The sequence below is a fragment of the Physcomitrium patens genome, chromosome 6, assembly GCF_059467195.1.
Source record: "Physcomitrium patens ecotype Gransden chromosome 6, ASM5946719v1, whole genome shotgun sequence".
Taxonomy (NCBI): Eukaryota; Viridiplantae; Streptophyta; class Bryopsida; order Funariales; family Funariaceae; genus Physcomitrium; species Physcomitrium patens.
Genome location: NC_143415.1, coordinates 13,958,235 through 13,979,995, shown reverse-complemented (window position 1 = coordinate 13,979,995; position 21,761 = coordinate 13,958,235). Strand labels below are relative to the sequence as shown.

At 40.9% G+C, this 21,761-nt stretch overlaps 2 protein-coding genes across 9 annotated transcripts; both read left to right on the top strand.

Annotated features, from left to right (window-relative positions):
- The first annotated feature begins 1,462 nt into the window (after positions 1–1,462).
- Positions 1,463–6,566, top strand: LOC112283484 (putative serine/threonine-protein kinase PBL26). Of its 4 annotated transcripts, none has more exons than XM_024522181.3 (7): positions 1,463–1,899; positions 2,381–2,743; positions 2,948–3,082; positions 3,536–3,716; positions 4,005–4,076; positions 4,368–5,437; positions 5,596–6,477. In XM_024522181.3, the coding sequence occupies exons 3-7, from the start codon at positions 2,995–2,997 to the stop codon at positions 5,973–5,975; spliced, it is 1,791 nt and encodes a 596-aa protein (XP_024377949.1). In that variant the 5' UTR covers positions 1,463–1,899; positions 2,381–2,743; positions 2,948–2,994; the 3' UTR covers positions 5,976–6,477. The 4 variants fall into 4 exon arrangements, with proteins under 4 accessions (XP_024377949.1, XP_090107480.1, XP_090107481.1 ...); XM_090251354.1 differs by having other exon boundaries at positions 1,499–1,964; XM_090251355.1 differs by having other exon boundaries at positions 1,503–2,068; positions 4,020–4,076; positions 5,596–6,566.
- Positions 6,567–10,144: 3,578 nt separating this feature from the next.
- LOC112283483 (DNA polymerase delta catalytic subunit) lies at positions 10,145–20,923 on the top strand. Of its 5 annotated transcripts, none has more exons than XR_016503403.1 (30): positions 10,145–10,744; positions 10,978–11,088; positions 11,410–11,516; positions 11,780–11,939; positions 12,204–12,399; positions 12,749–12,884; positions 13,171–13,308; positions 13,590–13,667; positions 13,969–14,060; positions 14,149–14,215; positions 14,499–14,570; positions 14,708–14,794; positions 14,961–15,080; positions 15,341–15,442; positions 15,563–15,670; positions 15,932–16,027; positions 16,338–16,403; positions 16,659–16,715; positions 16,891–16,978; positions 17,217–17,296; positions 17,586–17,699; positions 17,981–18,095; positions 18,279–18,451; positions 18,633–18,704; positions 18,955–19,029; positions 19,180–19,295; positions 19,571–19,731; positions 19,993–20,066; positions 20,380–20,467; positions 20,620–20,923. XR_016503403.1 is itself a non-coding variant. In XM_024522176.3 (30 exons), exons 1-30 carry the CDS (start codon positions 10,489–10,491, stop codon positions 20,705–20,707), a joined length of 3,267 nt encoding a protein of 1,088 aa, XP_024377944.1. In that variant the 5' UTR covers positions 10,145–10,488; the 3' UTR covers positions 20,708–20,923. The 5 variants fall into 5 exon arrangements, 3 of the variants coding, with proteins under 3 accessions (XP_024377944.1, XP_024377943.1, XP_024377945.1); XR_002970119.3 differs by having other exon boundaries at positions 18,279–18,463; XM_024522176.3 differs by having other exon boundaries at positions 19,206–19,295.
- The last annotated feature ends 838 nt before the right edge of the window (positions 20,924–21,761 follow it).

Genomic DNA, 21,761 nt, shown 5'->3' with positions numbered 1-21,761 from the left:
TATATATATAATATTTTCTCTAAAAAATACTAAGTAAATTAGTAATCACATATAATAATCAAAATTTTATAAGATTTGGATTTGATCTTAACTTTTTTTCAAAGATGGTAAAGTTAAGGAACTACATATTAATCATTAAAAATTTTAATTTTTAAGTTTTTGAAATGAGCTTTCACTTATTAACCTTTTAAGAAACATAATAAAGTAAAAATAAATAAAACTTAGAAGATGATTTCAAATACTTTTAAAATTCTGATTTGTGTTATCAAATAAATGCATAATTAGTTTATCAACAAAGTTCTAAAATAACTTACTGTATATAAATACCTGAAAGGCCCCACTGTTAATCAAACTATATTTATTACAATACTACCAAAAAAAAAAAAAAAAAAAAAACACACACACACACACACAATAAAATGTTACAATGTTAAATTTAACTTGAAAGTATAACCAAAACTTTGTAAAAATAATAATATTCTAAGAAGTTATAAAAAAGAAACAAGTTCTTATTATCAAGGTCCAATGAAGCGATTTCTTAAAATAATGAATGATATTCCATTATTAAGTATAGTTGGGTAGAAAAGAGTACAAATCAGAACACCAACAATTAAAAGAAATTCGACAAGAAATGGTGCAAGAAAAGAGAGTTCCAAATAAACAAATAAACAATTTAATTAATAAGGAAACACAGAGTGTTGTTGGATTTCTAATGATTTTCTTAACCCAACGGACAAGAGACCAGAAGAAAATTGGATTCCTCTCGAAATTCCAAAAAGAAAAAAAATAAAGAGTCTCTCTCTAAATTAAATGCCACTCGTTCCCAAAGCCGTTAAAAGGGAGAACAAATAGGGAACGTGAAGGGAACAGTCCCATCGTAGGCTTACCTGAGAGTTCCCAGAGCGTTCCCGAGAAAGGCCGGGAATAGGGTCGGGACCGGTCAAAGGTTGGAACCCGCGAAAGGAGGGGGGCTTGACCCGGCACCACCTGAGATAATATTTTTACATTTAGTTAACAGTCCAAAGGTCCCACACTAACTAATATAGGGCGTGTCAGCCAGCCCCAGAGCAGTTTAAAAAGCCACGGGTCGTCATCAGAACCCGACTATATATGGCGGGTCTGACTGAGATTCCCAATTGACTCCCCCCCTCCACCCGCTTCTCTAATCACCCGCTCCTACCCGATCGATTAGCGCTACTATGTTTTCACTAATCCACACCCTCATTAACCCAGCTCCTCCTCCTGCCGAGACTCGCTCGGGAACTGTGTTTAATTTAACTTTGGAATGGGGAGGAGTGTCAAATCGTCGTCGGACATTGTGGTTCCAGAAATCCTATTCAATTCGAATTTCCGTGTTTGGAGCCACTTTTTGCAGAGGATTAATTTGGAACGCGACATTGTTCCATTCCCCTCCCTGCACTAGCAGTAGCAGTAACAGTAGCAGAATCGTCGTATTTCTCTCGTTGAGTCCTCATCGGAGATGGTGAAGAAGCACTGCTGATCCCTTTGCAGTGCTGTTGCTGGTGTTTGTTTGTGTGGGAGAGAGAGTGCTTCTCCTCCTCCTCCTGCTGCTATTGCTGCTACAGATTATCTCTGGAGCATTGGTGTCAGCAGGGCTCTGAACGCATGTCAGGAGTGGGGAACTAAGTAAAGCGCAGGGAGGGGGGGGGGGGAAGGGGGGAAGGAACTCGAAGCACCTAGGGGGGAGAGGGGCTCACCATAGCTCACCAGTGCAGACAATGCCGTGCTATACTCGTCCTTCTGTCAATGCTCTGCGTGCCCTGTTTCTCTCCAGTGCCATTGCTCTTTGCTCATTGGTTCCGTCTCCGCATCGGCTGGTGGTTGCTGGTGTGATCGTTCACTTGGTGCCAGCTTTGCTGCGTCCTTGCCTCAGAAGCGGTACATTGGAAACCATTGCACCTGAAGTGGTTAGAAGGAGTTGGCAGGAGTGGGGAGTAACTTTGGTATGGAATGTTTGATGTCGACATTGCGGCTGGAGTGATGGTTGTTGGTCTGCGGTGATCATCTTCAGGGGATCAGTGCCGAGGGTGGAAGCGAGTTTTTGAAGGTTTCTGTGGTTTAATTTGGTGATGTGTTCGGTTTCGATTTGCTCCGCCATTAGTGTTGGAAAAGTCGATGGTGCTGTCGGTTTGGGTTGCAATGTCTGTTTTTGTACATTACGCCTTCCGATGTGTGAACATGGATGGGTTTGTGTAATGTCCCTTGGTTATTCTGCCACCAATGCGTAGGAGGTTGGCTCTCGTGCGCGATTATGAGTTGGACCTCACGGTTTGTATTCCAGCAAACGAGAGCAGTGTGACATTGGTATACATTAATGAAGTTGTTGCATTAACACGTGCTTTTGTCTGCGCACCGACAGGTATATACAACCGCCCTGTGAAAATTTGATGATCCACTGCAGTCTTTCCCCTTGACGAACCTTCAAGGGCATCGACAAGCAGCTTCCCGTCACACTTGCAAATGCACGGAACTCAATATAAGGGCCACTGCGACATTGGATTGATATATTCTGCAAGGTTTCATTGAACATCTGGTTCCTAGAATTGAAGGTTTCTTAGAGAAACTTGAGACGTTTGGTGCTGGTGTTGGTGGCGCTGGCTGAGCGGTCAAGGCAACAATGGACAAAGGCAGATTCTCTTCACATCCGCCGTCGGTCCCACTGGAGGGGGCGGTTCATTTTAACGGGTCGTAAATCTGAGTTCGAGGGCTGCTGCAATTGCAGGTGCGCATTGATAGCATCTATCATGTAGGTTTTCCTGCTTCTTGTTGACTTGTCATGGTCAAACCAGCTGCATTGTCAGCTGTGATACACTGATGGTGTATGCTCTTCATCCACTGACTCTCACTGGAAGTTTTTAGCCCTTATGCTACAGGCAATGCCATGTTTACAACTCACGCTCCAAAATCGTATGCCTTGCTTACACAGGCAACATTGTCACCGCCGATCAAGGTCGGAGCATCAGACGTGCGAGAATGCCTGGGAGGCTGTGGCACTTGCTCCTGGTCATTCCGGCGCTTCTGAGCCTTTACCAAGCTGCAGTTTCAGCCACTCCGCAGGAAGGTGGGTAGTGATCAAACCAAGTTCTGGATCATTAATTCTTGGCCGTTGTAACTGTACCCAAGTTCTGAATAGTTTCGTTCTTGAGTCCTTGTGGATCTGAGATATATTTTTTCAGTAAACGATGAAGAATCCTTCAATTCTAACGTCTTTTTTTGGATAAAACCGCATCAGCGTCTTATCTGGTACTTTAGTTGATGCCATTAAGATACGTGCTCTTGTATGTCATATCAAACCAAGTTTTATTTGATTCACAAAATCCTTTTTTGTACGAAACTGACAAATCTGAATATGCTCAGCATCTTTTTAGACGATTTGTTCCGAACTCCTCTTAATTTGTTCCATTAATGCCAACCCTTGTTAGGAATATAGATTTTCTGAGGTGAAAAGCTGGGAAGTTGAAAGCAGAATTAGGTGCAATTAGGTGCTGATGGTTGTGAAACGCCTGTGCTCCAGCTGCTGTGCTGACGCAGTTGAAAGACATCTGGAGCGTAGGAACCAATAAAGTGAGTCGCTGGAATGAAAGTGTGGATCCTTGTGACGGGCCATGGCCTGGCATCACGTGTGCACTCAAAGATGCTATCACGTTTCCGAAAAAATGTCGCATTTCAAACACTTCTTGCAAAGTTATAAGCTTGTAAGATCTCTTTCCTGCTTTTTGATTGCATGTCACTTGAAGTGGTTTCTCTCGCAGTTTATGAGCATATTACTCATGCAATCTTGTATTCTTACAGCCATGTTACTCTGCTCTCATCACGCATACTACATATAATTTACTATTTTTAGAAGGGTAAATTAGCCGTATATGAAATTCGATGTGAAGCTTTTGTAAGTTCTTTATGAAGCCGTGTACCATAGTGTCTCTTCTTTAATGAAATTTGGATGAGGTAATTGCTGAGCCCACTTTTATGACACCTAACTACAGGGATTTGTCGAACAGTAATCTCACTGGAAAGATTCCTTTCATCCTGGGAGGCTTATCTAACTTGCTGTCTCTGTAAGTTTGTTCACAACTGCACACGCCTCATGGTCTTGTGCAAAAATGTATCTACTACAATTTTACTGTGGCTTTTTTGTTCCAGTGATGTTCTTGCTCTGTATGTGACGTTCAGACTAGCACTATTTCATGTCTACATATGCCTTGAAGGCTATCAGGGAATCGAAGATTAATTCTAAACGTCTTATTCATATAACATCCTCACCGTGCCTGGAATGCTCTGGCTCCAGCGCCCACCCAGACATTGCTGAGGAAGGTCTAACCTTGAGGTTTTCTCTTGATTATTTTCAGAGATTTACACGGGAACCAACTTTTAGGAGAAGTTGCTACACAGCTTTTCGATGGCTTTCCTGATATCCGTCACGTTGATTGCTCTTACAATTACTTCAATGACACTATTCCCATCACTGATCGTGCCGACATAAAAAATTCGAGCTGGGAACATAACTGTTTCTTTGAGTATGGGGGTTGTCGATTGCTGCCGAACATGCGTTCTTTGAGTGAGTGCCAGAACATGACTGAACTTGATCTTCGAACCTGCCCGTCCTGGGTTCAACAAAACCCTATCGTCTTGTACATTTTGGTGGGTGTAATCCCCTTCAGTGTCATCCTCTTCACCTTCCTCATTGTAATGTTTTGCTGCTGGCGGAGGCAATCGAAGAATCGAATGATCAAGAGCAAGATTTCTTCGTCAAAGATTCAGTCGGTCGAATGCAGGGTGTTCACATACCAAGAGCTGGAGGAGGCAACAAACAAATTTCATGACAACCGGCTACTTGGCTGCGGTGGCTCTGGAAGTGTTTACCAAGGCAGGTTCGCGAATGGCTCATGTATGGTCGTCAAACAACTTGTGAAGGCCCGAGACTGTGGGGATGCCGAATTCTGGAAGGAGGTCCTAACTGTTGGGACTATTCAGCATCCGAATGTGTTGCCCCTCCGTGGATATTGTAAAGAATCCCGAGGTAGAGAGCGTCTACTAGTGTATGAGTACATGTCTAACGGTTCTGTCCTAGACGCTCTGCTCAGTAATGACATCTACCTATTGCCTTGGAGTCGAAGGTACAGTATCGCCCTGGGAACAGCTTGCGGGTTGGAGTATCTTCATGAGCACTGCACACCGCGCATTATCCACAAGGACTTGAAGCCCAGCAATATCCTTCTTGACAGAAATTTCACTGCACGAGTTGGTGATTTTGGTCTTGCTAAAATTGGCCTCTTTGAGCAGACCCATGTTGGAGCACAAATGTTTGTAGACCCTGACTACACACTGACTGGGAAGCTGACTGATAAAAGTGATGTTTTCAGTTTTGGAATGCTTCTCTTGGTTCTCATCAAAGGTCGACAGGTTCTTGAGACACCCGGTGCGTACTCCCTGTCCTCGTCCTGTGCCGTTCTGATGAGTTGACTTTTGGAACCGTATTTTGCCACAGGGCCTTATTGAGGCCCTTTATTTTCACATGTTTTAGGGTTAATATCCGTAATTTACCAAGTTGAATGTGTGTTTGCCAATGTGATTAAGGTAAAGCGCAACTTTTCTCCTGCATACAAGTGCTTGCGAAAGCTGACGATCCATCAGAACTTGTGGATCCACGGCTGAGAGGTGTCTTTGACATGAAGCAAGTTATCCTGTGTGCGCAAATTGCGTTGCTTTGTACTAGAATTCTCCCAGACCTACGGCCAACTATGGGTGAAATACGACGCATTTTAGATGGGACTGCGAGTATTCCTTTGACAACAAGTATGATCAACAGTCCTAATTCATCCTCTCGTGGCAGCTTCGTCTCTGAATGCCCAACTCCGTCAATTGGTAGCTGCTATGGACACCGTGCTGGAAGTTTCATTTCGGACTGCTACAACATGTCCACCAACAGTCGTCATGGAGGTGCTGGCAGCATCTAATCATCTAATCATCTAATCGAACAGGACCAAGTCCCTTGAAGATGGGTGGCTCCATGAGAACAGTGCCCATGCTGAGAAAATTATCCCGACGGGGAGTGATTTAGACCCTCAATAATAAGGCTTAACATCGGTCTGCTTCAGTGGTCAAGCTAGAGTTTATGCAAGCCCTCTGTGCGTAATAGAAAGAACGAATTCGCACATCCGTTGATCGGCGTTTTGTGATCTGCAAGCTGTTATCTTCATTTTACACTTCCATTACAGGTGATTTCTTCTGATGCGTTGTCTTCATGGCTTGCCTGTACCTGCCAAGGTCAACGTTGAGTGAAGAGTCTCGAAGCATGTCAGGCTTGCACAAGAATATTGCCCTGGATGTGTTCAAGTTCTTGAAATTTTGCCATGGACTGCGGTCCTTTGTATATTATTCGTCGTTACTGAACCCTTACTTTGAGACTATTGAGACGAACGCTGTTGAATTGGAAATGAACACTACCTTTCAGACAAAGAGTGAAGTCTGCACATGGTTTTTTTGTGTCGTTTCAACGGTGGTGAATATGTTCTGCTCTTGTAAATAAACAGAAATTTATTTTGTAATCATCTGGTCCTTCTAGACACAAAATGTTTTGTCCGGCACATCCTTAATGCGGACTTCACGGTGCAGAGGTATGCAGTTCGCGAGATCGTTAACTAGTATACATTTCATCTTGCTATGAAACACTTACTATGTTCCTACTGGCCTACTTGTGAAGCACTATTTGAACTAATTCTTGGTCAGACGTTCACTCATACATGAATTGTGGACGAGGTTATGGCACAAACACCCATCGAGGTCTTTTCATGTCAAGAGGAAACTTGTCTCAGGAGAGTGTAGCACACTAAAGATAGTATCAATACATGACAAGTTGGGCACAAGTCATGACATAAGAATTTTTCAAATATTGAATAGGCCAACGCAAAACACACACATAGGAAGAAAGAAGGGAAAAAAAAGAAATTAAAAATGAAACAAATAATCAATTAAATAAGCATTAATATGAAACTTACTTCAAGAAACCTAATCATACACATAATGGCCTCAATCTAAAAGACGAATGCTTTTTGGAAACTAAGTGCTTGTAGTTCAGCAAATAGTTTAAATTATTTCTTTTGAAAACAAATTTTACTGTATATCTAAAGTCTAACTGAACGCTAAATCCAACAATTGCTCTTTAACAACCCAACACTAAACCTAGCAAATGTGTGAATTGAATCTTAGAATAAAAAAATTAAAAAAAATCGACAATGGTCGCACCATGGTAACGCAACAACAAACCCACACATAACAATGGTATTGCAACAAAACCCTAGGTTGATTTCTCAGCATCCCACTCCCACATTGCTCACCAAGTGGAATCTACACAGATCATGCAGCAGCAGCAACAGCCAGTTTCTGGCCTGACTGCACCCAGCCTCCTTCTCCACCCATCCAAAGCATGGTTGGAATGTGACCCCCCCTCCCCCCGACTGTGCTGCTCGGCAGTGCCTCGTTGGTGCGAGTCCTAATGGCATAAATCCCATATCGTTTCCAGTGGCTAGTGGCTCGACTAGCCTACAAATAAGGGAGGGGAGACACATCCGAAGATTTCTCCCTCAATCAACACAGGGACGCCCGGAAGAGATGAGCGTTTGCGCGCGAAGTGGCCGCCCCATGTACCTCGTAACAAAAGGCAATCTATCCCTGTCTGACCTTCTCCCGTGCTACATTACCTTCGTCAACACTCGTCTTGTTGAAACTTTTCCTACTTAGCTTCTCTATCCCTGTCTGACCTTCTCCCGTGCTACACTACCTTCGTCAACACTCGTCTTGTTGAAACTTTTCCTACTTAGCTTCTGAACTACGTGCCCTCCCCCCTCCCAATACAATTCCAGTCCGTTCTCTCGAGTCCAACATTGGGATTGTATGTGTAAGTGTAAGTTTGTATTTCATTATATTTTATTGTATTTCTCAACCTCCTCTTCTACTGTAGAAGCGTCCGGCTTATAGCACTCCAAGCTATACTGCTATTTCTGCAAGGAAAGGTACGGGATGGGAATCGATCAATCGAATTTTGAGTGGAATTACCGAAATGAATATTATTCAAACTCATTAGGAATACTTAGGCATAACAATCTCTTTAGAAACTAGTGAGCTTCCTTCTTCTTTTTTTTTTTTCTTTTTTTTTTTTCTTTTTTCCTACACTTAGCAATAGCCTCTCAATGAATCAGTAGATGATGTTGGAAAACTTTGAAGGCAATCTTATAATAAAAATATATTTTTTTGGTTCTTTGAATGACAATAATTTTCGAAGTTTGCACTTAATTATCTAATTATTTTTATTTTTATTTTTAGTATAAGGTGTTATATATGTGTCGTCAGAATGTGCTCACAAGCTTGAGTTCACCCTTATTTTAAAGAAATATAGTCCGATTATTTTGATAATCTAAATACTATACACTCATAGAGTCCATGTCTTTGATTTGGCACTCAATATTACTCTTTTATATAAATGCAAACGAGTCCCTTCAAAAAGAATCTTCAGAATCAAGTCATAATTTCAAAATTGTAATTTCTTTTCTTCATACAGTCAATTTCTAGTCACAACAATTTTTGTTTTTATATAAATATTTTTTCAAAAAAATTCAAAAGAAAAGAAAAGAAAAGTCTGAAGTGTCTATAAATTATTTAGAAAAATTTGTTAATTGTTATGATCAAAGTGGTTATTTATTCATATAACAGGAGACCTTCTTGAAATGTTTTCACATCCACTTTGGCTACCATACATCATTGTGGTTTTTAAAAAAATGTCGAGGAAAAAAGGATTAGAAAAAATAAAATAAAAAACATCACAAAAAGAGTTCAACCAAACAACTCGAGGGTTATATTAGAAACATGAGGTTTAAAAACACATTACAAAGATATGACATCAACAAAAAGAGAATATTTGACATGTCATTTTAGAAGATTAAATTTACAATAATTCAAGTCCAATTGGAATTTACAATCAATAACTACTATATCACTATATGATACATACCCTGACCTGGATGGAAGACCAAATCACAATTCATTCAAGGAAGAGATTCCATGTTGAAGAAGAACTAATGGAGAAGCCAGAGGTTGGAATGAGAAACAAGTGAAAAATGTTCTGCATTTGTCCATCTGACATCATCTGCAAAAAAACCCACATATTTTGGAAAAGAACTCGTCAGCAAAATTCCCATACTTTGTTAGTGACAATGCAACCCAACTGAGTGCTGCACCGCAAGACAATGCAACCCAACTGAGTACTGCACCGCAAGACAATGCAACCCAACTGAGTACTGCACCGCAATACATTGACACTGTTTTTTTACCGAGGTTGACCAGATAACCGGATTCCAGCATTAAAAAAACAATTTGCAAAATGCGCATTTCTGTAGAGATGCTTTTTGCTAGAAAGTGGGTTCAAAATCGATCAGAAAAAACACGACAATTACAAGATGAAGTCCACAATGCATTGAAATTCGTTCAACTAGAAGAGCGGTGGTGCAAGAGAAAGCAAGGGTGCACTAACACACTCCTGCACTACTATTACTACTCCTACTCCTACTTAGGGTTATGGTGAGGGGGATGGTGAGGAAGGATCTTGTGATGCGTGGCATCGAGTTTCGAAGCTTGGCAACATGAGTCTCCATTGTCCACGCCGCCTCTGCCCATCTAATCACTCACATCGTGATTGATGGAATGTTGGGCCTTTACCATTGTCCTCCTTTGATTCCAAATTCAAATTCCCGATAGTCCCACCGACTGACAGCCACACTCTCTCAAGCGAACAAAAAGTAGCAAAAATCTACTGCAAGATCGGCACCGATCCAGAACGTTCTTCGATCCGAATGCAAAATCTTTCGATTTCGGCATTAACCCACTGACGCTGCTCGGTCGAGAACAAGGGCTCTGTTCTCGTGCAACAAGCCTGCAGTGCACTGGAAGTGTGCGCAAACTTTCGTTGTGCTAACCCCCTTCCAACATTCATCCCCCTTGCGACTCCCGAACTAACCTTGTTCAACTCATGGCGGGAAAGCAGATCTGCATTTCGTGAACAGTGACATTGATGAAATCGTTTTTTGCACAACCTACTCCATCCTTGGCACCCAGTTCAATCTGTGGGTCTCTGGGATGCCGCTTTGAAGCTTCCTTCCTCCAGCTTGCCCTGCTCTAGGCTACTTTGTCGTTCTACTTCTAAGAATTTGATGAATGGTAGATGTTACAACACATTGTGTTGTAGTAATTGGTGATTTTGCGCTGGTCTCAGTTGCTGACTACAGAGATTGCTTGCGAAACATTACTGTTGATCAGATTTTTGGGAGGAGTGTGGGGTTGAGAGGCTCCGAAGTTGGGGGTGCATGATCGTGGTGAAGAGTAGGCCATTGAATCAATGACGAGAGAGGTTTAGCAGCAGGGAGGGTGTTGTGAGGTAATTTTTTTGGGGTCTTTGGGTTTTAGGGGAAGGGCAGCATTATGGATGCAAAGAAACGGATTGGTGCCCATGGAAATTTTCCGCCGTCTAAGCGGCTACAAGCAAAGGGGCAAGAGATGCCACCGCCATCTACAGTGTCACCCGATGTGATGGAGGAAGAAGACGAGGACGTGTTTTTAGAAGAGACCCTCTTGCGTGAGGAAGAGTTGCAGGAGTCCAGAGCTGCAGGAGCTGCACTCTTTACCAAATGGAGACGCCCCGCTATTTCGAGCTTGAACACTCAAAAGAGCAGCATAGGTACGCGCTTCTCTCACGCTGCACACACACTAGCTGTCCGTGCTCGAGTAAAATAATGTACTCGAAATATGTTCCAATGTGGAAATTGAGCGATGAGGCAGTATATTATGCAGAATTGTGAGTCAGTTTCTAGTCATTGGGCGACACAACCGTCGACGTGATTTTTTCTGAAGGTGATGGAAAGAGAACCGGCTTAGTACCTTCTCTTACAACGTAAATGACTCTTTTTTCAGTGTTCCAGCAGCTTGAGATTGATTACATCATCGGGGAAAGCCACAAAGAACTCTGTCCTTACAGAAGTGGACCAGCCGCAGTGCTCCGCATGTTTGGAGTGACGCAAGAAGGTGAAAATTTCTCTTCTAAGGGAGTGACTTGTAGTTTCGCCTATCCTAGTTTTTAGTCTTCGAATTCTCTAGAACTTTTGTATCCACATTGATCGATCTTGTTCTTGAGGAGAACTTCATCAAAGGAGGATGTGAGCACTGGAAAACATCTTCATTAACCGACGATTGTTGTTTTTTAAGGTGTCGTAGGTGCCGCCTTCCCAGAGAGTTAGTAATCTTAACTAAACAGTAGGGTTTTAGAGTACTGCTCTGTATCTACTGTCCGTCACTTCGTGAGTTCGGTGCGACACTGAATTGCTGCTGTTGTTTATATTGGTGTAGGGAATAGTGTATGTTGCAATGTGCATGGTTTTGAACCCTATTTCTACATCAGCTGTGTCGATGGCATTGGACCAGATGATGTTCCAAAACTTCGTAGTACATTGGAGGTGAGAAATTTCATTTGTGTATCTGGTAATATGGTGCTTATAAGTGCTTATAAATGTGAGGTATGGACAAGCTGTAGTATCTTGATTCGCACTGAAGTTCACTCATCAATTGATTAGTAGATAATGCAGTCATGATTTGGTTTTGAAATGGGCAGTCAAGAGTTTAAATGGTTAGGACATCAGTTTGTAGGATGTTTTTGTAAGAGACCGATTATCATGGTTACACACTAAGTGCGGGCTGATGTAAAATGTACGGGTGACAGACTCGCATGCGAGAGGCAAATAGAAATAGCAAATCGCAGACTTTCGTTACCAAGATCGAGGTTGTGCAAAAGCGTAGTGTAATGTATTACCAAGTGCAGAAAGCGCGATCCTTCTTAAAGATCTTCGTTGGTCTGCCGACTATGGTGGCTGGTTGTAGAGGTTTGAATACTCGGATGCCTTTCTTTCATATTGCAATATAATATCGACTGGGTGAAAATGGCACAGTTGATAATAAATGGCCTAGGACCAGATTTAAAGTAGATAGGTTCATTAAGACCTCTCATTTGTTTCTCTGCTTTATTGAATGCTAGATACAGTGCATTCGATTTCGCAACAGCACAACTGAAAGGCCGTTCTCTCAACTTACTCTTATTGCATGTATTTAAACTAATTTCTGACCTGTCTGGTGTTGCTTTGCTTTAGGAATTCTTGAAAAAGGGATCAATATAGATGGCATTGGTCAACGGTGCTTCTTGACCTATGAGAGCAATGTACTATTTGCACTACGTTTCATGATTGACTGCGATATTGCTGGTGGGAACTGGGTTGAACTTCCGGTTGGCGCCTATCAGAAGAGCTCCAGGCAATTGTCCTATTGTCAGTTGGAATTAGACATACAGTATCCTCATTCCTGCAGAGTAGTCTTCTGAGAGGAGGGCTTGCTTTTGCTGAATTCACTTTTCAAGCTGCGTGGAATTTGTTGCAAATTGTAGCTTTTGTTAGTGTTTATGGTATACGATAATACTCTTCCATGCTTACTTCAGTTTGCTGTATTCAAACACTTGCCACCCGTGCCATGATTTTCAAAAGTCTAAGAAGGGTTAGAATTTGCTGAAAGAATGTTTAAAATCATTGAACATGATAATCCTGAGATTTAAGCAGAAGGGTGGATTGGGTCATGTGTTGATTTTTTGGAGGATGCCCACTCTGTTTTCCGCATTGGTAATTTTTCTTGACTTCGGTTGCAGCTACAGCAAGATTGTCAGCTATCCAGCAGTAGGCCAATATTCAAAGATGGCCCCGTTTCGAATTTTAAGCTTTGATATCGAGTGTGCAGGGAGAAAAGGCCATTTTCCAGAACCAGAGCATGATCCTGTCATTCAGGTAAATTTCAAAGCTTTAATGTGAGCTAGAAGCTCTTATTTGGAAAGCGTCAATCATTGGACGGAAATCTATTACAATTTCACTTAACTCTTGGCGTTTGAGTAATGGCTAAGTTAATCTTGCCATTATTCTGGAGAATTTAGCGTCATTCGTACCTGCACATCAGCCAGTCAAGAAATCAGTTCTTTGGTCTTGTCTGTAGTTTATATGACATTGCTGGTGAAGAGGCGATTGAATCTGGCATGTCCTTGACTGTGGTATTCTATGGCTGGGATGGTTGGGCTAGATCGCCAACTTGGTTACAGTACAAGGGGAGCAGCGACCTATGGTGAAGAACGTCATGACTCTCAAGTCGTGCGCACCCATTGTTGGTGCTGATGTTATGTCTTTCGATACAGAAAAGGAGGTCCTTCTTGCTTGGAAGGTTAGGACAGTGCACTTTAGCATAATGCAAATTTTCCTGAACCGATGTTCTTACTTAATTATATATCAGTGCATAAACTTTGCTTAATTTGCACGTGCCCATATTACATATACGATCGCTGAGTAAGCAACCCAAAGAATCTAGTAGTTTCTTTTGTAGTCACTTGGTGCTAAATGATAGGTAAAGAAAAGGTCGTTAGTGTGGGTGGTGTAGTAGATAAAGCTTAATTTTGCAACTAAGTGTTTTCATTGCAGCAATTGATGGTAGTGGTGGCTTCGCAGGAGTTCGTCAAAGAAGTGGATCCAGATATTATTATTGGATATAATATTTGTAAATTTGACTTACCCTATCTTATTGAGGTAAGCGGCCATCAATTGCTTACTTTGGTGATTCTGACTTGTTTATGCACATTTGTGTACAGAATAAATTACACTATCATTTGGTTCATTTTCTTGGTGTGCTCCCGTTTCTGAAACTTTTCTTGATCGCACTGGTCTCTGTGCTGGTTTTATCTCTTGCAAACATAAGTTCTCTTGAAGTTTTGTACTCATATTCATGGATCACGTCTTTCGCATACGACATCTACATAAACAGTATTGTAATACTTACCTTTTTGTTTTTAATTTTCATTTTTCGCTATTCTGGTTTTGCTATCGGCAGAGGGCAGAGAAGTTGGACGTGGTGGAGTTTCCGATACTTGGTCGTATCAGGAACAGTCGAGTTCGTATGAAGGACGCATCCTTTTCATCAAGGTATGTTTAGTTGGCTTAATTAATATCTTAGGAATGGCATGTTCCTCCACCAGAATCTCATGTGCATTGTACGGAATGATTTTTACAGGCAATACGGTATCAGAGAAAGCAAGGAATTAACCATAGAGGGACGGGTCCAATTTGATCTTCTTCAGGTGATCTGTTATTTTTGTGTCATAAGCCTGAGGTTTTAGTACCTAGCCAGATGTACATTGCTACGCTAAAATAGCATATGGTGGGGATGGATGAGTGTTTTGGCCCACAATGATTTTTTCCAAGGTGGTCAAAAGTGCCATAGTAAACATGAATTGGAGTGATCCCTCGTGCATACTGTGGTCCTCAGGATGTAGTACGTTTATTGTCGTCCCTTAGGTACTTGTTTGAAATCTTTTCTTATGTCGTCTGCCAATTGATGCGATTCGGAAACTTGGTAATCAGGCCATGCAGAGGGATTACAAACTTAGTTCCTACTCTTTGAACTCAGTTTCTGCTCATTTTCTTGGAGAGCAGGTAATCTCCCCGTACCATCACTTCGTCATGATGAAGCAGAATTTACAACCGAGTCTTAAAATGTATGGTATTAGACTCGTGCAATAGTAAAGGATTGTCTGAAATGGTTCCAAATGCTAATATATAATGGGAAGCAGAAGGAGGACGTGCATCACTCCATCATATCCGACCTGCAGAATGGAAATTCTGAAACACGTCGAAGGTTGGCAGTTTATTGTCTAAAGGTATGTGTATCTTGATCTAGTCACATGAGTGGTCTTTAACTTGTATTAGCTGTATTTGTTGTTTATCTGGCCGCGTAGGCCATTTTTTTGGCAACAACTTGAGTACATAGCCTAATAAAGAGTGCGTCTCGTACACTGACCATGAGGTACCTTCATTTATGCACAGGACGCTTATCTTCCTCAGCGATTACTGGACAAGCTTATGTATATATACAATTATGTTGAGATGGCTCGTGTTACTGGTGTTCCTATCTCCTTTCTTCTTGCTAGAGGTCAGAGTATCAAGGTGGTGCATCATGACGCTAAGTCTACATCCTCCTAGGATTTTCTTTGCTAAAATTGTGCGGTAGGGAAATTTTGGGTTCATGATTCTTATGTAGGATGTCTTGAATGTATAAAATATCCTTCTTTTCTTGAATGCGATAGTAGACATCCTTTTCAATTATGGGCTCCATTATAAAATTGGAACCAACCTTATTCGAGGGTGTTGCTGATTTTTGTCAGCGATGTATATTGTAGTACTTGATTGTCCGTCATCTCTGGCAGGTTTTATCACAACTCTTGAGAAAAGCTAAACAGAGGAATTTTGTGTTGCCCAATGTCAAATCACAAGGAGTAGTATCAGGAGAAAGTTTTGAAGGAGCCACTGTAAGTCTTTGTTCAACTTTTGAGAAATGACTTTGTACTTATAATAGTTTGTATGCAGCTATCTGCTAGGTCATTCCCTCGTACCAGATTCTCCTAGTTAACCATGTTTTGTTTTGACAGGTGTTGGATGCCAAAGCTGGGTATTATGACAAGCCAATTGCTACGCTGGATTTCGCATCGCTGTATCCCTCCATTATGATGGCCTACAACCTTTGTTACTGCACTTTGGTAACCTTCTGCATCTAGTCGTGTTATGCAACTTCGACATGCAGTTGTACTGAGGCTCTCCGTTGTTTCCATAGCCATTGTCAGACAATGGCTTCTATGATGTTAAGTACTGTTTTTGTATATTTTGGTTATGCACAATTTTTGTGCTTGATTCCGGCTAGTGTTTTGAATTTCATCTTATTGTATTGTACATCGTTGGTGTATCTAGGATATTACCCGTTGAGACGCGCATATTGACGCGATTGCTTTAAAACTTTCCAGGTCAGGGCTGAGGATCAGCACTATCTGAGATTAGAACCAGAACAAGTGACTAAAACTCCATCTGGAGATATGTTTGTGAAACCCTCCTTAGAAAAGGTTAGAATGTGTTCAAACTGCAATAACGTTTCTTATTTCTTGTGCAAAGGGCAGTACTTGCTTATTATTCTGATTGTTTTATATTTTCGCGATGTTGCCGGGCTGTGATACCCGAAGCATGTTACTGATCATGTATGAACTCTCTAGCCTTCTTTCTTAATCTGTGATTCGGAAAGGTTATTGCAGTTGCATTGTAACTGGACTGGGAAGTTCCCAGTCTCGAAACGTTGTGATAGATGCCCTTTTCTTAGTTCATGTGTTAGCATATCTTCTCATTTACCGTCTTGAGGTGGTCGTTTGATTGTCATAGGGAATACTGCCCGAGATCCTTGAAGAGCTACTAGCAGCCCGCAAGCGTGCAAAAGCTGATTTAAAGGTTACTTCAATTTTAATTATGCTTTTGGGGTGTGCTGGTCACATGGTTTCGCATTCAGTAGAGTATCTTCAGGCATAGTTTGGCCATGTTGTGGCCTTCCATTGCTAGGTTGACCTTGTTACCTTTTCTGTGCTTCTAGTCTTTTAGAAGGGCTGTCTTCTTCGATTTCTATTTGTGGTTAATTTCTTATTCATTAGTTTCGGGTTGATTTATCATTCACGTAAAGATTGAGATGCATCCATTGCTTGCCAACAGTTAGCAACTGATCCGCTGGAGAAAGCTGTGCTAGATGGACGGCAGCTTGCTCTTAAGGTGCTTCCAACACACCTGCTTTAGCCTTTAATGAGAACACAGATATTTGGAAGTATCAAACTATTACTTGCATATTACTGTGCGTTCTTTCTGCATCGGTATAGTGACGGAAGAGAAATACTCATACTGGGCCAGGGTGAATGGTCTTTCTCAACATTATCATGGATAATTGTAGATCAGTGCGAACTCGGTGTATGGATTCACGGGGGCAACTATAGGGCAGCTGCCATGCCTTGAAATCTCCTCCAGTGTCACCAGCTTTGGTAAAGTCAATAACCCTGAATTTAAAGCAACAGCTAATTTCATTCCTCACAACTGGAAGTTTTTTATATCCAATAATTTTATCCCTTCTCCAACTACTGGACAATTGATTCTACCGTGTATATTTGAATTGTTGTCGGACATCTGGTTTTTGTGGCTTGTGATCATCAAGGACGAAATTAAGCACGACTTTAATCTATAATGTGTTTTAATAGACTTAGGGTGGGGTGTGCGTGACAGGGCGGCAGATGATAGATCATACAAAGAAACTGGTTCAAGAGAGATTCACTACAGCGAACAGTTATAGTCATGATGCTGAGGTAGGACACTGAAGAGTATTTAAGTAGTTCTTACCTCTTGTTGTTCATAGTTTTGAGGATGATATTTGTGCTGAAGAAAGCGTCTGTTCAGAGCTTAATTGATCAGATTGTGACGAGATTGAGGCATCTATTCTATGTACTAATTTTCTGGCTTTTGGACCCTCTTTCAATTACTAGCATGTTGATTATGAAGTAACAAGATGCAGAAGTAGTGGGTGAAGAACCACTTGAGATACTCTTCCTTATCCTTGAGTATTGTTTTACTTGTGTGACTTGTGTTTACAATTAGGTTATTTATGGAGACACAGACTCGGTCATGGTGCAGTTTGGAACTTCCGATGTTCACGAAGCCATGGAGCTGGGAAGGGAGGCAGCACAGCAGATTAGTGATACCTTTACACAGGTAGTTTTTGTGGCTTTTTACAAAATCTCTAAAAGAAATGTTTGAGTGATATACATTCTGAGTATGAAATCTTTTTAGACAAATGTTTTAGAGCTTCCATATTGAGATAGGTGCTGCTGCTCAAGTTGCTTCTCTCAATTTCTTGAAGAAAGATCAAGAGGTTTTGTATAATTTTCAGCCAGCGGCCGCTTGGTGGATGGGAACCTTCGCTCTGTTGTGTGTTATCAGTTTTTGAGGGAGGAATTTGCTACTTGTGTATCTTATGTTCGTGGTTTCACCAGCCTATCAAGTTGGAGTTTGAGAAGGTTTATTGGCCATACTTGCTCATCAGTAAGAAGAGATATGCGGGACTCTTGTGGACCAAGCCGGAGAAATATGATAAAATGGATACAAAAGGTATTAATGAAGACAACTGGCCAACGTCATGAGGCAGGGTTGTTAATTTTTGAATTCAGTTAAGCGGAATGTCTATCAGTGAAGATTCATTTTGTGAAGCTTTCATTTTATATTATCTGTTAAGTAATACACCAAATGATATTAAATTTGACCGTATACATGACATAAACAATGAGGATGCAGGGATTGAGACAGTCAGGAGGGACAACTGTCTCCTCGTGAAGAACTTGGTCACAGAGTGTCTTCATAAAATTCTCATTGATCGTGACATTCCTGGAGCAATTCAATATGTCAAGAATACCATCTCAGACCTACTCATGAATCGAATGGATCTATCTCTTCTCGTCATCACGAAAGTGCGGATAACAGTTCTGACTGCACATTCTGCTCATGCTTTTTGTCTTTTTAGCTTCTCTTGTTATTTATTCTCGAATGTCTGTCTGCTAGGCAAGGATCATTAACAAGGACAATTACTCTGCTTTTCGCAGTGTCATCTTCAATATCTCATAAGGCTGGCCTTTGCTATTCATTCTGCAGGGTTTGACGAAGGCAGGAGATGCTTATGAAAATAAAGCTGCTCATGTGGAGCTAGCCGAACGTATGCGCAAGGTGAGATGGGTTACGTTGCTGTCAATGGGTTGTAATCATTATATTCTCTGACACTTTTTCAGAGAAAAAGTATACCTTGGCAAAAAGGTTCGCAGGCATTTGCGAAGACTGTTGTTGTTCTGTTACGATTCCAGTGACCTATCTTTAGTCAACACTCGTCAATTTCACATTATCAAGTACACTCTAGTGCGTTGATGTGACGAGGTCGAAATGACACAACGTATGGTTTGTCTGTGTGTTCTTCATTCAGCGGGACGCCGCAACTGCTCCAAACGTTGGTGATCGTGTGCCTTACGTTATCATCAAGGCAGCGAAGGGTGCGAAGGTACCATTGTAATTTACCTGCTGCATTTGTGGAAGATTCACGTGAAGATGCTAGCCTTCATTGGTGTATTGTAACAAATATAGTGTCTATCTCCTGAAGGAGAGAGGAACGTGTTTTTATGTTGTGAATCTCTGACTAGAATCCTACCAGCCTTCTTGATTTCTACTGTTTTGCAGGCATACGAGAAATCTGAAGATCCTATATATGTACTGGAGAACAACATTCCAATCGATCCACAGTACTACCTAGAAAATCAGCTGAGCAAGGTCTTTATTCTATCTTGTTTACTTCGATCTAGATAATAGATCTTTATGGTTGCAACCTTCAAGAGGAATTCAGTCTACAGGCACATGTGTAGAAACTTTGATGTGTGAGTTAGGAACTCTGGCATAAGGACCGTAGGGCAAGGATTAGGTTCTGGAAGTGCTTTTTCTCACTGCTTAGGAAAATATTCAGGTAAACTGGATGCTCTAATGATATAAAGTATAACGCTTTGCATAAGCTTCTTTATTGCTAAAATATCGGTGCTTTTGATGGTCAGCCCTTGCTACGTCTTTTTGATCCCATTCTTAAGAATGCAAGCAAGGAATTGCTTCACGGATCGCATACACGGTCAGTCTCGATATCGACACCTTCCACTGGCGGTATAATGAAGTTTGCTAAGAAGCGTGTTAGCTGCGTTGGTTGTAGGACTCCTATCAGGTAAGTTACCTGATCTCTTAAGGGGATGCTTCATGATAATCCTTCTAATCTGTACAGGATATGGGGCCTCATAATATTGATCTGATGTACGAAAAGTAGAACTGTAATGATATGTTTCTCCTTCCGAGTAGAGCGTCAACTTAGCATTTCCTTCTAATATCAGTATACATTTTGCTGGCTTAGTTGTTTAGGAGATGACTTGAAGTCATTGTTATTTACCTCGAGGTCTTTGGGATTTCTCACGTCTATATTGTTTCGTAGTGAGGAGAACCAAATTCTGTGCAAACACTGCCAGGGACGCGAAGCTGAGTTGTACCAGAAAACAGTTTCTAACGGTATTTACGCAGCCATTGACGCTCCGCAGCATTTTAGTAGGAATTGAAAGTGGTAGCTTCAATTTATCTGTAATACTCCTGTGAATTTCGTATTTAGATAATCTATCTAATATTTACGCATGGTTATTATTATAATTGTCATCCGACTTACATGTATTCGGTGTTTTACACGTTAATTAGTTGTGTAGATGACCCGACGCATATAAAAACTAAGTCTTACATATTCCTTTGGTTTGGTGTGGCTACTGATTGTGACTAAGTCTACTCAAGTACCCTCCACTAATTTGAATGTGATAACTTATTTGGATGTCAGTGAGAGATCTGGAACAGCTGTTTGGAAGGCTGTGGACAGAATGTCAACGTTGCCAAGGCTCCTTGCACCAAGATGTTTTATGCACGAGGTATGTCCTTGATGTTTCACTCAATTACTAAGCTTTTACTGGAACATTTCCCGTCATTTGCCACCCTTGTCATCATGTGCCGCTCAATTACAAGTATTGATCACCAGTTGCACTTAAAAATTTTCACTGAATAAGCCTTTGTTGCATTGCAGCCGAGACTGTCCTATTTTTTACAGGCGGAAAAAAGCTCAAAAAGACCTGGGTGAGGCCGAACTACAATTGGAGAAATGGGACTTTTGAAACAAAAAATTGCTGAAATTGTGTTGTCACACAAGTATCACTTTGGCGGCTCACGGAGTTTATTGCGCACAATTAGACACTCACTAAGCCTGGATGTAGATTAAGTAGTGGATTTTGAACTCTAAAATTTAGTACAATTCCATTGTAAAGGTTGGCACCTCTATTTTCTCCCTTTCATGAGTGACTTATGAGGCTTTTTCTCTTTTGCATAAATAATGGCGCCGGGATCCTCAAACCCCTCTCCTAAGCTTCTTAACTGAACTTTGGTGTCAGTTCATAAAGCACTCTAAGTCATTCGTGCAACTAATCTAACAAACTTACCCTCTAAAATGTTGGATTATTATAGTATAATACTGAAATTCAACATCAATTTGAAGCAGTTGAGAGTTCTACAATTCCTCATTTTTTTTTTCTCCTAGCTTGATTGGACGGTTGTATTTGAAAAAAAACTAGAAAGGTTGCAAAGAACGATGATTTTTGCATGATTTTGACTTTGATGCCACTTGTATTGTTCTGCTTTGCAAGTCCAATCCAAGATCACCCTATATCAAAACTAACTGCAAAAATTTACAACTGATGTCTTGCCATTAAAAAAAGGCACTGATCATTCCAAAAACATGTCTGTAATTTTTTATCAAGTTCATAACTTATATCACATTACTACAATAAGTTTTTAAATAAGCTGAACAAAAATGAGGTTGAAAGGTATAGAAACAACCCACAACAAACACAAGAGCATTACCGGCACAAAAGCTAATCAAAGCAAATAAAACAAACCACCAAGTGCACATCTCTCTTAATTTATTTACTTTGCTTAACTTTTGTATCATTGATGTTTCCATGTTGTGAATTGATGTTGTTTTTTGTTTTTAATTTTATGTCATTTAGTCTTACTAGTGTTTACTTTATTAAAAAACTTGCAGCAACGATGTGACAGAGGTAGGTGTCCACGCAGCAAAAGGAGGGTGTCTACCTAACAATTTCCTTTATTTAAACATTAATACTTTCTAAAAATGGTCATAAATTGTAATATCACAATCTCTTTTCTTCATAA